Source organism: Camelus bactrianus, chromosome 4 (genome assembly GCF_048773025.1).
Source record: "Camelus bactrianus isolate YW-2024 breed Bactrian camel chromosome 4, ASM4877302v1, whole genome shotgun sequence".
Lineage (NCBI taxonomy): Eukaryota > Metazoa > Chordata > Mammalia > Artiodactyla > Camelidae > Camelus > Camelus bactrianus.
Genome location: NC_133542.1, coordinates 20,731,584 through 20,746,211, shown reverse-complemented (window position 1 = coordinate 20,746,211; position 14,628 = coordinate 20,731,584). Strand labels below are relative to the sequence as shown.

The 14,628-nt window shown below is 33.3% G+C and overlaps 1 protein-coding gene across 1 annotated transcript in view; it reads left to right on the top strand.

The window, feature by feature from the left end:
• CNTLN (centlein) overlaps window positions 1–14,628 on the top strand; it is a 247,919-nt gene that overhangs the window by 222,333 nt on the left and 10,958 nt on the right. The window contains exons 24-25 of the mRNA XM_010946034.3: window positions 8,948–9,133; window positions 11,670–11,747. Of these exons, the coding sequence (XP_010944336.1) occupies window positions 8,948–9,133; window positions 11,670–11,747 (264 nt within the window). The remainder of the gene's footprint in view (window positions 1–8,947; window positions 9,134–11,669; window positions 11,748–14,628) is intronic.

Sequence of the window (14,628 nt, the reverse complement as noted above, 5' to 3'; positions counted from 1 at the left end):
GTTTGTTGGGGGAAAACTGAGAGGCAGAGAAGTAGTAGAATGCAGACAGCCCTAGAACTTCCTTTATTCCGCAGCAAAGACTGAGTATAAATATTTGGTATGCACCATGGACAATTTTCAGCAGAGAGAGGTCTGCATACATCAAGAGAGAGAAAGAGCCCCATCCCCACAGTGTGTGTAGACTGAGAATCCTGCCTTGAGCATTGCCTACGGACATCAGCCAAAAAGACCTCTTTTCTCAGACTGACTCAGTGTAGCTATTAAACTACCCTGAGTCCCTACTAAACTACCAAGAGGAAAAGGAAATTGAGTTTCCAAAACCATCCAGAGTTTGAAAAACCTTTTCATCACAAAAACTGACAAAAGATGGAAATGAAAGTATGAGTAGCTTTTTATTAGTTGAAGAAATTGGATTAAAAAAAAATCTGAAACCTTCACACAAAACACAAATGCACTCTCTCAAGATCCAGAGGGTTTAACTGATACATTCTATCAAACATTTGAGGAAAAACATAGCACCATCTAACAGAAAATTTTTCAGAAAATGAGAGAAGAGAAAATAAGTCTCAACTCATTTTATGTGGCCAGCATAGCCTTAAAACCAAAATGTGACAGACATTATAATAAAAAGAATCACAGACCCTCATTTCACCATGAACATAGATGTAAAAATCCTCAACTGCATATCAGTCAGTGGAATCTAGCATTATATGAAATGGATTTACATCATGAATAAGTTGATATTATCTTAGGAATGAAAGGTTGATTCAACAATTTTTAAAAAATCAATCAATGTAATCCACTCTATTCAAAGAATAAAAGAAAATTTCAAACAAATAACCCCTAAAGTCATTTGACAAAATTCAACACCCATTTATGATAACAAAAGCAACAAAACCCAGAAAATTAAGTGTAGAAGGGAACTTGATAAATCTGTTAAAGGACATCTACAAAAACCCACAGCAAACATCACATCTAATGGTGAAATATTAAACACTTTCTCCTTGACAGTAGGAGCAAAGCAAAATTGTTCACTCACCACTTCTACTCAACATTCCAGTGCAATAAGTCAAGAGAAAAGGTGAAAAAAGATATAAAGGTTGGTTAGAAATAATAATGTCCCTATCTGCAGGTGATGTGATTCTTTTTGTTGTTGTTGTGGTAGAAAACATAAGATTTAACATCCTTAACCATTTTTAAGTGTACCATTCAGGAGTGTTAAATATATTCACATTATTGTGAAATAGACTTCTAGACCCTTTTCATCTTGTAAACTGGAAACTATACCCATTAAACAACTCCTCTTTTCCCTCTCTCCCCAGCCTTGGATAACCATCATTTACTTTTTGTTTCTATGAATGTGACTACTTTAGATCCCTCATCTAAGGGAAATCATACAGTGTTTGTCTTTTTGTGACTGGTTTATTTTACTTAGCATAAGGTCCTCAAAGTTCATTCATTTGAGAGCATGTGACAGGAATTTCCTTCCTTTTTAAAGCTGAATAATATACCATTGTATGTATATACCACATTTTGTTTGTCAGTTCATCCATCAATGACCATTTGGGTTGCTTTTACCTCTTGGCTATTGTGAGCAAAGTGCTGCTGTGACCCTAAGTGTGCAAATATCTCTTCAAGACCTTGCTTTCTGTTCTTTTTGATATACCCAGAAGTGGGATTCCTGGATCATGTAGTAGTACTCTTCAACTTTTTGAGATAACTCCATACTGTTTTCCATAGAAGTCGTATCATTTTACAACCCCACCAACAGTGTGCAAGGGTTTCAATTTCTACACATCCTCACCAACAATTGTTTTTTCTGTTTTCAGTAGCAGCCATCGTATTGGGTATAAGGAGATAAAACCTCATTGTGGTTTCGATGTATATTTCTCTGATGAGACATGATTCTTTGCATAGCAAATCCTAAAGACATAAAACAACTACTATTATTAACAAAAGAGTTTGGCCATTTCATAGGATACAAGGTCAAAGTACAAAAATCAAAATTTTTATATGTTAATAGTAAGCAATTGGGAAATGACCTAAAGAACTTCCAACTTACTATATCATCAAAAATACAATTCTTAGAAATAAATTCAAGAAAAAAAATGTAAGCCTCCAAATATAGGAAAGACTGTTTTTATCCATTAGTGGTGCAAGTTCTAGGTAAAAGCTCTAGAACTTTCTAATAAATGAAACATTCACCTCCTGTATGACTCAGCAATTCTATTTCTGGATATTTACTCAAAAGAAATGAAAACGTGTATACACATACACACAAAATGTACAGGAATATTTATAGAAGTTTTATTCATAATAATTAAGAACTAGAAACATCCCAGGTGTACGTCTATAGGAAAGGGGTACAGTGTTATAATTATGTAATGGACTAAAACTCAGCAATAGAAATAAACTACTTATATATCTAACAATGTGGATGGCTCTCAAAAAACACTGTAAGTGAAAGAATCCAAACACAGAATAGTACATGTTGTATGATTCCATTTGTATGAACAGAGCAGGCAAAGCTAATCTATAGAGTTTTTTTTAACAAAATAGAGTGGTTATTTGCCTCTTAGAGCTAGGGATGGGATTGACTAGGAAGAGACACAAGCCAACTTTCTGGAATGATAGAAATGTTCTTTGCTTTGATCTAGGTGTGGGTTACCCAATGTTTCCACTTGTCAAACTCATAAAACTGTATAATTAAGATATGTATTTCACTGTATATAAGTTTTACCTCCAAAAATAGTAATGAGAACTATAAATAAATACTGACTTTAGTTAATGATGTGAATGATGAAGTGTTTGGGAGAAAACTGTACAGATGTCTGCAACTCCCTTTGAAATGCATCAGCAAAGTGAGATGGATTGACATGTGATAAAGCACGTATAACAAAAATTAACTGTGACGTATAGGTAGTGAGTACTATGCATTTCTTTAAACTTGTCTGCATGTTTGAAATTGTTCATAATAAAATAGTAGGGGAAAATCCACTTTGAAGAATTCTGACTTGATTATAGAGGGGTGAAGTAATCATTTACCCCTCTTCCCTCCCTTGGAATCATGCAACAGACAAGAGGAATAAAAAATGAAAATTCAGCTCCTTTTTACAGCAAACCTAGGTCACGGCTAAAATCCTGTATTTTAGAAGACATGGAGGAACAGTCAAAACCAGGTAAGATTGGTGAAGGCATCCAAAGGAATGTAGAAATGAGACACCATGGAGAGAAGACTTAGGTGCTGCAGACCTCTGAAAGATCAAGCAAAAATTCACTCCCCAAAAATGAAGATCATGTGAGGTACAAATTCTAAATCACCTATTTGTAACAGTGGAATTGGTCTGCAATGGTTTGTACAGAAGCTTCCTAGAACTAGTTTGCTTCCAGAGAAGAGGAGGAGGCAGGACTTAATGAATAATAACCCAGACAAAGCGTATCTACAAGAAGCAGCTTTTCTGATAAGCAGCCAAGAAAACAGATTCCTTGCATTATAAAAATACAAACAAACCATAACAAAAATAACCTGGCTAATGGAATTCATCAGAAGAAAAATTTGTATATAAAATTTCACTGACCTGGAACAGGTCCCTCTGCCACATAACTTTCTGTAAGTAAGTGATGTAAGAAAAGCTTTCTTTCAAAAATGAGTCATGAAGAATGAACCAACATAGTATCTATACAAATAGATTAGGAAAAAAATGGAAGAAAGAAATAGGAAAAGTAAATGGCAGGAAAAGAAGTTTCATTACAAATAGTTGCTACACAGCAGATGAAAATATTTTATGATGAATAAAAATATTAATGAAATAATTTCCTCTAAAAAGCATGTGTTGAATTTAAGAGTTTAGAGAAAAAATGGCAAGACATGGGAACAAGTGAAATCAAGTTGGCAGACAAAGCAAAGAAGTAGAAGAAAATAAATAAAATTGTCTCAGGAAAAACATATATATTTCTGGTTTCATATGGAAGTATGTATGTAAAAATATGCTGAATTTATTACATTTAATATAAACTAAAAGGAAAAGAACAGGTTACAGATATACAAAATAATATGGATGAACCTTTAATTTAAAACACCATGTTGAACAAGATAAGTCAGACATGAAAGAGTATATAGCATATTATTCTACTTACATGACATTCTAGAACAGGAAAAATTAATCTAAGATGATATAAATCCTAGCAGTGCTGTCTGCGTGTGGGAGGACTTGCCTATGAAGGAGCATCAGGGAAATTTCTGGAGTATGAAGATGTCCTATATTTTGAGCAGGGTTTTGGTTACACAGAAGCATACAGCTATCAAAGCTCATTAAACTAAATGCTTAAAATGTGCGCAATATTTCATTCTAATTATGCTTCAGTTTTTTAAATTGGGAAATAAAGTATGAAACAAGTGACAGAGATTCAGCATATGTATAATTAGAGTCTTGAAAAAAGAAAAGGAAAATGATGGAACAGAGCAAATATTGAAGCTATAACCCAAAATTAATTTTCAGAAATGAAAAGACTTCTAAGAACATAACATGAACCAGGGAAAATTGACCTAATAAGTCATACCCTGAATATGCTCTAGTAAGGTTACGGACTGAAAAAATAAAGAACATCCAAGTTAAAAAGTTCATGTCGTGTATAAGGGGGAAAAAACAAAGATGAGACAATTCTGAAAGTCTTTCTCAGCTGCGGAGCTCCTTATAAGATGGCACGAAGCCTCTGCTGGAACCACAATGAAGTTCAACATTTCCCTCTGCCTGCTCCTGCTTCGCTAAGTTTCTTATACTTCCTAAGTGTAAGTGTATTCCTAAGTGCTCTCTCCCACAGACCAGCACGCAAATCTCCACCTGAGGGTGTGCTTTCAGGCACTCCAGCCTAAGACACACCACAAAGAAAACCTCAATTAATTCTGAAAAGTAGAAATAGTATCGGTAATATTCTCTGAGAATGCAATAAAACTACAATCAATAACAAAACAAGAAAACAAGTCACTACCACCTAAATATTTAAAAGGATAAAGTTCTTGCATTAAGAAGGAATTGTGAACAAATTGCAGAGTATTTTTAAACAAGTAACAATCTAGAAGTATCATAACCCGTAGGATACAGCTGAAACAGTGCTCAAAAGTATAGCCTTACATGTTTACATTAATAAGAATAAATGAAAATAAACATCCAGTTCAAGAATTAAATAGAATCTAAAGATTATAAAATAAAAATCAATGAATTAAAAAGTAGAATTAATAAATGAATACAAGAGTAACTTTGGGGAAAAGGAATAAAATAGATTGAATCTTTAGCTTGCCTAATTATGAAAATAGAAAGCACAACTATACAAAATAACAAATGATAAGGGACAATAAATGTAGACAAATGTAAATCGTGGCAGAGTACTTAGCTCAACTCTATGCAAATAAATTTGAAAGCCTGACTGAAATGGATACTTTTCTAGGAAAACTATGATGTATCAAAACTCCCTCCAGAACAAATAGAAAGTTAAAACAAATTGCCAAAGAGGTACTTTCCTCTGCAATAAACACTAGGCCAAATTCAGATGAGTGCTACTACATCAGTAAAAAAGCAGATAGATTCAGTCTCATTAAACTGATATAGAACATGGAAAGAGAAGATACCTTCCAAATAATTTAGGAAGATTGCACAAAATTAAAATGAATCAAAATTTTATTAATGTTGAAATCTTAGATAAAATATTAGCAATTACACTTCAGCAGCATAACAAAAAATAATACGACACCAAATGGAGTTTATTCTACCAATGCTAGTATACAATACTAAGAAAATTAGTAAGAATCCTAATAATAGATGTATGATGAAAAATCATGATAGTTTATATGGATCCTAAAATGGATTTAAGACAATTTGGTGTCCATTTTTATTAAAAAAATAGATAAAATTAGTAGGTATTTAACTATGTAAAATGATATATATTAATATTTTAAAATATATTTCTTAATATATTAAAAATATAGCTCTCAACTCAAAAGCTGGCATGATCCAAGGAAGTAGAAGGACTCCACTAAAATCAGGAAAGAGTCACATATGTGTATCAATATTGCTATTTAATACTGTTCAGGAGGAACTTAACAACCGATGCAATAAGAAAAGAAATTAGAGGTATAAAAATTGGAAAATAGAAGATAAATTTATCAATATTTGCAGATATTATTCAGTTCCTGGAAGCTGAAGAGGAATTAGCTGAAAAACTCTTACAAGAAATAGAAAATTTCAGTGAGCTAAATAAATATCAACAATCTTTATATATACAAGCAACAAGCAACATCAAAAGCAGCTGAAAAAAAAAGTAAAATGCCCAGGAATAAACATCTGTAAAGAGAAAAATTTTAAATGATCCTCAGAGACACAGAGAATTAAACAACTGGGAGGGAATACCATGGTCTTTGATTAGTAAGACTCAACATTCTAAAATGTTAACATGATGCAAATAAAATTTAACATGATTCAAATAAAATTACCAGTAAGAATGTTTAGGGGAAGGGGATCTAGACAAGCTCTCTGAAATTTATATAGAAAACCAAACAAACAAAAATTACCAAGAAAAATCTGAAAAGAAGGGTAATAAGAGGGAGATACCCTGCCCAGATGTTAACATTTATTATAAAGCCTCACTAGTTAAAATATAGTATAAAACTTCACTAATAAGACAGATGGAACAGACTAGAAAGCCCAGAAATTGACCTAGATGCACATGAGATCAGTGGACAAAAGATAAACTATTTAATAAGTGGTAGTGGGACAACTGTGATTTTATGTAATAATTTTATAGATGATTATAAATGGATAAAACATTTAAAACTGAAAAATAAAAACTTGAAAGTTACATTATTTGATATAAGTGTGTGTGTATAAAATTGTGGAAAATGCTTTTTAAAGTATCACACTAAATTCAAAAGTGAGAAAGGAAAAGATTTAGTACATAGAAATTTTTTTGTATAAATATATTTTCAGTGAAGTATAGTCAGTTTACAATGTTGTGTCAATTTCTGGTGTACAGTATAATGCTTCAGTCACACGTAAGCATACATGTATTCTTTTTTCACACTATTTTTCACCATAAGTTACTACAAGATATTGAATATAGTTCCCTGTGCTATACAGTATAAACTTGTTGTTCATCTATTTTATATATAATAGTATCTGCAAATCTCAGGCTCCCAATTTATCCCTTCCCACCCATTTCCCCGCAGCCCCCAGAACCATAAGTTTGTTTTCTGTCTATGAGTCTGTTTCTGTTTTGTAAATAAGTTTGTCTGTTTTTTTAGGTTCCACATATAAGAGATATCATATAGTATTTATCTTTCTCTTTCTGGCTTACTTCACTTAGAATGATAATTTCCAGGTCCATCCATGTTGCTGCAAATGGCTTTATTTTATTATGTTTTATGGCTGAGTAGTAATCTATTGTATAAATATACCACAACTTCTTTATCCAGTCCTCTGTTGATGGACATTTATGTTGTTTCCATGTCTTGGCCATTGTAAATAGTGCTGCTGTAAACATTGGGATGCATGTATCTTTTTGAATTAAGGTTCTCTCTGGATATATGTCCAGGAGTGGGATTGCTGGATCATACTGTAAGTCTATTTTTAGTCTTTTGAAGAATTTCCATACTGTTTTCCATAACGGCTGCACCAAACTACATTCCCACCAACAGTGTAGGAAAGGGTTCCCTGCAGAAATATTTTAAAATACTTTTTTCTTGGCATAAAACACTATTATTACTGTCAAAAGAAAAATATAAAGTGTGAAAAAATTAAAAAATATACAACAGACAAATATAATATCCCTAAAACATGAAGAACACCTATAAATTACTAAGAAAAATAGAAAAAAAAAAGACAAAAGAAATGTAATCTAGTAAGGCTGATGCTCAACTTCATTTTTATTAAGAGAAATGAAACTTTAAAATACAGTGAAAAAACAATCCACTGAAATGTTTTGCTAGTGGCATGGAGAAACAAGTACTTTCATATGTTCTTTGTAGAGGTGTAAATTGGTACTATCTTGGAGGGAGAGTGAGAAATAGTAGCTTTCAAAATTACGGTTATACATACCCTTTGGTCCAGCAATTTCACTTCTAGGTCTATATCCTAGGAATGCAATACACACACACACAGACACACACACACAAGCACCATTATTTATTGTAGCATTGATTAAGTTGGGAAAAGATTGAAAACAGCTCAGACAACTAGCTAGCCTGCTCTTAGCCCGCAAAGCCGGGCACTGGGCTCCAGAGCTTTGTCCACCCAGAGTAACGGCTGCCTTTTTCTTATGCACACATAGGCATGTGTTCTCAAAGGGAGAAATTAAAAACTCTTGTGGAAGCAAACCTAGACTTTTTATGATTTTTGTCAATCCTTTATTGTTGTCTTACCCACACGTAATTTAATTGGACTCTTTACCCAACTGTCTTTATCAAATCCTTCTAAAGATTTTGATCCAGTTTTAATAAAATAGCAACAACTCTCTTCCTGCAGTTATGTTTCATTAGCTTATGCAATAATTAAATTAATTATGTAAATAACCTGTTACGACTAATAGACACACTTAGGAATAAACAGATCTGACAATTGGCATCTGCACAGTTGGTGGGAGTAGCTGTGATCTGGCACAATGATAAGTAGACTGCTTGCTGCAAGTATTCACCAACCAAGATAGCAGTTGGTGACTCTGAAAAAAAGATTGAAGAGATTTGGTTAATCCAGCAAGTTGGTTAAGTGGTCATTTAAGAGAGTTTTTTACTGCATACTGACAATAAGTGAAGAGCAATCCATTATGTTCCAATATAAATAAAATCAGAGTAATCCTAATAAAAAATGATTTGCTAGTGTCTTCACATTTTTATGTTATGACTGCTTTCTTTTCATTTATGACTTCCATATGAGCCCACATTCTTTCCAATATGTTGCAGGCTTTGGTCAGAGAGTTACAAAATGATGTCCATTCGATAAGGCAACAAATGAGAGAGCTTAAAAAGATGCAGAAAAACAGGGATGCTTGTAAAACCTCAACCCATAAAGCCCAGACCTTGGCAGCTTCTATCCTGAACATTTCACGGTCAGATCTAGAGGAAATATTGGACACAGAAGACGAAGAGGTAAGATCACTTAAATATTTATTAATAAAGGGCTTTTTATACATTGAGTTTAAGTACATATTTTTATTTGTTTTAAAATTCTTAGAATTTCATCTTTAAGGTAATATTAATGAAGGTAAGATTATTAATGCACGATGAAAGTTACATCAAGAGTATTAACCAACTCAAAAAAACCTTTAGAGAAATTTAACTATGCAATACAGAGATAAACTTGTACATAATCACCTTTAGAACTGCTTGTTTGTTACTCAAGTCAGTTATCCTTTCCTGTCTTCTTCGTTTTCTTTGGTTAATCATATATCTTGTAAGCTAGTATTTTTAATTAAGCCAGTTTGAATGGATTTAGTTAGCTGGGTCACCATTGATTTGAAGATTTTTCCTCCTATATGAGATTTTTTTAAAAATCTGTAAATATATTGGCTTTTCTAGCTAAATTCAAAATTATCATTGATCAAGTTTAAGAAAAAGATATTTATTGCTTTAAATTGGGTAAAATACTCCTGTCTGAGTGAATTTATGTGTATATAGGTGTAGGTCTTCAGCAGCATTTCTGTACCTCCTGGTGAGGGCACTGCATTTTTGATGGTTATTGCCTCATAAACAGCAGAATCTCATCTTACATACAGTCTTCTGTGAAACCTGCGAAGGATATTCAGTCCTATTCTGCTGTTAAATCTCTGAATGTCAATACATAAATACTAGATTTTTATTGTTTAGAAAGATTAAAGAGATGATAGCTCTTTTAGCTTCCCCATAAATATTTGCTCAATGAGTGAACAAAATGATAGACTTAAATATTTGTATGAGAACATCCTTCAACACCGCTCCCATCAGCTTCTCAAAAAATTCCTGGAGTAGAGCAGATTTACAACTTGCAAGGTTTTTAAACTGCCAAGAATTCCTAGAAAAGAGGACAGAGGAATCCTACAGAGAAAACTTTCATCCTATAGGTGAACAGTATAGTGATTTATCCGTTTCCTGTTTTCAGCACCTATGCCACAAGGTCTGTGACTTTCTACTGAATTCTGAAGTACAAGAGAACTGTCAAATATAGTATCAAGTATAAGATACACAGGAAATTATAGTATCTCTGGCAATGGTGTTGACTATACGTTATTATAAACATTTAATTAAAATTGGACTGATTGTGAGAAACCTAACAAAAAACTAAGGTTGAGTCCCCCATTATCGCCTAAGAGTTTTGAAACCAACAGATTTAGCAGCATCCCTCATGTGTATATGTGTGTGTACATGTGTGTTTCTGTGTGCATGTGTGTACACAAGTACAGATACATATTCTGGAAGACAGGCCACCACTTTTGTGTGGTTTAAAAAGATACCCTCTCTGGGCTTACACTTTAGAAAAAAGCACCCCCTCTGAGTGGACAAATTAGAAAAAGTTGTCCTCTTGGGTATATAAATTAGAAATCTCTTTTTAGTCCCAAAGAGTAGCTGGCAGATTTCTGTGAAGAAATGGCACCCTGGCCTCTGGGCAGATGCAGTCTGGAGCCAGAGTGCACAGCCCTGCAGTATGCATACCACACAACCTTAAATGGAAGTCCTCCTAGGAAAAAAAAGGACTCTGGTAGAAATACACAGTTCCGAGAAGGATCAGGGTACCTGGATATATTCATTAAATTTAATTATAGGTCTGAACTTACTTAGACTGATCTCTGCATCTTTCAGAGGTCTAAAGATCTGAGCGACTTGCCCAAGCAGAGCCCAAAGCACCTGAATTATATATTTTAAGCTACGTTGAACTCTTGTGAATTCATGTAAAAAACTATGACAGCCTATGTGAAGTACCTAGCTTGATACCTGGTGTACAGTAAATTTCAACAAATGTTAGTTTCCCAAACCTTTCCCTTTTTGAAGTCTTTTTTTGCAAACTGAATCATGATTTTAACTGAGTAATCAATTGCACATGTGACTACATTATGCTTTTAGAAATATTTTGCCTTGATAATTGATGCATTGAAAATATTTAGTGGCTTACAACACTTTAAGTTGGAGTGTCCCTTGCCTATCAGTTAGTCACTGAATATTTTAAATAAGCAAGCATTTAAATACACCAGAGCCATGCCATGTCCTATTTTGTTTGTAATTGTAATAGTTACTCCTTAGTTATCTACTGACAAGTCAGATTTTTGTGTTTAAGGCTTTATGTCATCTCAGGAGGGTCACTTATAAATGATTCTTTTATAGAACTCCATCTTCTTTTTCACTTTATTTTAATCACATTCACCTCCGCCTCAGTCCCTGTCTTGAGCTCCAACTGTGGAGGCAGAAATAAAACATTCCTGAATTATATTGTGAAATATGGAAATGTAGTTTTATATTCCACATATATGTAAATATTTATAAATTATTTAATATTAAAGAACATTTATTTGAATATTCTCTATTTTGAAAGGACAGGCTGCTCTTTGTTGAATCCAATTCTACCAGTATTTCTCTAGATTTATTAATTATCTAACAATGTGATCAAGTTCTTATAAATGTAATCAACAACAGTGTTTTTATTTTCTTCCTTTAGGAAATCGAAAGGACAAAAATAGATGCTGAAAATGACAAGGAATGGCTGTTGTACATTCAGAAACTTCTTGAAGGACAGGTATTTAATTTTTCTACTCCATATATTAAAACTTGCAGATAAAAATTCCAAGCCATACTTTTTTACTAGATGCCTAACTTTTTATAAATACTTATGCATTATTTAGTCCTGTTAGGTAAAGAAGTATTCCAATAGGTAGACAGGGAAGTTAACCCTCTGTTTGTACTTCTGGACTTAACAAATGAAACAAATGCCTTGGGAAAGAGCCAACATGGGTCTTAGCAAATGCATTAATTAAATTATTGAGTCAACCTCTATGCTTGCTAGACAGAAAAGGATCCATTCTCTCAGCCCTCTTAGGAAAAGAGATTCTTTATTATGTGTCTTTAAAGTTAGTAGTTGATATGGACACCTGAGGAGTTCATGGGTTTCAGTGACCTTTTACTATGGACCTGTTTCCAGTCAATTCATGTTTTCCTCACAGCCAGACAGCTGTTTATTACTGTGTCTTCCCGCATTCTCTACAATATTTTCTACTGAGACCTCGAGCAGCTTGTTAGTGGGAAGTAAATATTGATTTGGCATCCTGTCAATGCAGAAAGAATGAAAAAATTTCCACCAGAGGCCCCTCAAACATTTTCCTATCGACATTTTCTGGGCCGAGTGGAAAGCTGCATAGAGGATGACAAGGCCAAGACGAGCTGAAATCCCTGAGGGGTCTATTGAGACTGCTGCTGTGACCTGTGTGATACTTTTTCTTCCCTTTCAAGTATTTTTTTAATACACATATAGTCTGCGGGGATGTGCCCCTCTTGTAAGTGATCAGGGCAGTTTATTGGCAGGTGAGAGCCCTGCTTTTCTAGTCATAGCCAGCTTTTGTTTTGATATCACTGACAGCATGTAATGTATTCTAAAACTTTTTCATTATAGTTCTTTTTGCTTGGCCTAATTGTTGTCTATTTCACAAATGAACTGGATTAAGAACAGCTAAAACATACTTCCTGAAATAGCAAAAAAATTATTTTTGTCCCTTGAGTGCAGTCTCTATGTTTTTGGAAAAGTCAAGAAAAAGTAAATTATATATGAACTATTCATATTCTTTATATCTGTTCTACATATTTTTGAAACATTATCTAGAAATGCTATTATTGTTACTGTCAATAGTAATGGAAGGTGATTGACTCTCTTTTACTTAGCGTAGTTTAAGTGTAGATGTGTAGGTGCTGGGCAAAGTCTTCTTGCTTTTGAGAAGAAAGGCCATTTCTCAATCATGTTGCATTTCCAGCATCCAGCCAGGTGCCTGGCACACCAAAGGAGTTCAGTAATGATAGTTACGGGGTTTTTTTAAGCTTTAAAGTTATAAAAATAAACTTAATGATTTTTTTAACATTCAACTTATGAATATGACCTTTTAATATGGAAATCTTATCAATCATGAACATAAAAATAAATCAATATGTATAAATCTTTATTAAATTTTATTAAAGCTATATTGACACCAGGTCTAATTTTATAACTTTACACATGTAGATACACATACATACATTCTACATTATCTGGATATATGCTTATTCTGCCCAGTTAGTGTAAAAACAAATCCAGTTGAAAATGGCATTAGACCACTTAATACTGTATTTTGATATAGTGCCTTTTTGTGCCACTGAGCCTGGACTCTGGAATATAATTGCCTGGCAGTATTGATTTAATTGCCGAGGTTTATTTGTGGACTCCTAATTATTGACTGGAGCTAAATTTAATGGAGCAGCCGTTATGAACAGTGGGAGACCGCTGCTGTTGCTGTTATACATAATGAACTGCGTCATGTGCCTTTAGATCATTTTTCAAGCTAATTTTATTCCACTGTGACGGTATGATAACATTTAAAAAGTCAAAGACGTTTTATTTTTATTACTGACATAGGTGGTTTTGCTGATGTCTTTGAATTTTGCGAGAAAAAAAATAGGGACTTCATTGGTTGTACTTGAATGTCACTTTATAATTACGCCCAAGAGAAAAATCTATAAAATAGAAAACATCTCTTTTTTTTTTAGCCTACTTTTCTTCTCTCTCAATCCCAGCAATTATATTTGTCCTGAATTTTAGAACATGTTTTCTTTGTCCACCAATTTTTTTGACTAAGTTATGCTCACAAGATTGTGTGGGCAAAAGTATAAATGTGCTTATTCATTCACTGCATTTTGTTTATGGCATACAGCTCCGTGTACATGATCTTGAGGTTACGTGATCTTGAAGCTGTGGAATAATTGAGTACATTCCCTGAAAAAAAAAAACGATTAATTCAATATTGATATTTGATTATTAAAATATTTTGCAGATAAAATTATAAGGGCACTTCCCTTTTATGTCCTCCCTCTGTGTCAGGTGCTGTACGTATTAGAATTCTGACATCACAGGAGTGAATCTGGCCCTGTGGTTTTATCTTTTGTTTAAGAATCAGGACATAGAACTATTTTCTGTTAAAGAAAAATTTCTCTGCATCCATTTGATTAAAATTTATATTGATAAAATATTTACCACAAAATAAAAAGCTATTCTGCCATGCGGCAATATGGGACTACACAATAATATAATACCAACTGCTACTGTTACCCCAGAAGTGCATGAGAACTGAAAGGTCTAAAAACGTAACTTATCTATAGTTAACACAGAAGGCAAATGTATGTCCTCCTTATTTTAAATAGTCCTAATGCAATTTTAAGTATTTGGTCTTTATTTACACCTAACTTTTGTCCCAACAGATTTCTAGGAATAAGATTCACACTGAAAAAAACAATTCTAATATCTACTCTCATTTTTTAAAACATAGCTGCCTTTTAATTTTCTTTGAACATTTTTACTTGTATTAATTCCTCTTTTTACATTATTACATTTTTTTAAACTTATACTTTATGGCAGAGGCAAACAAGCAGATTAATGATTA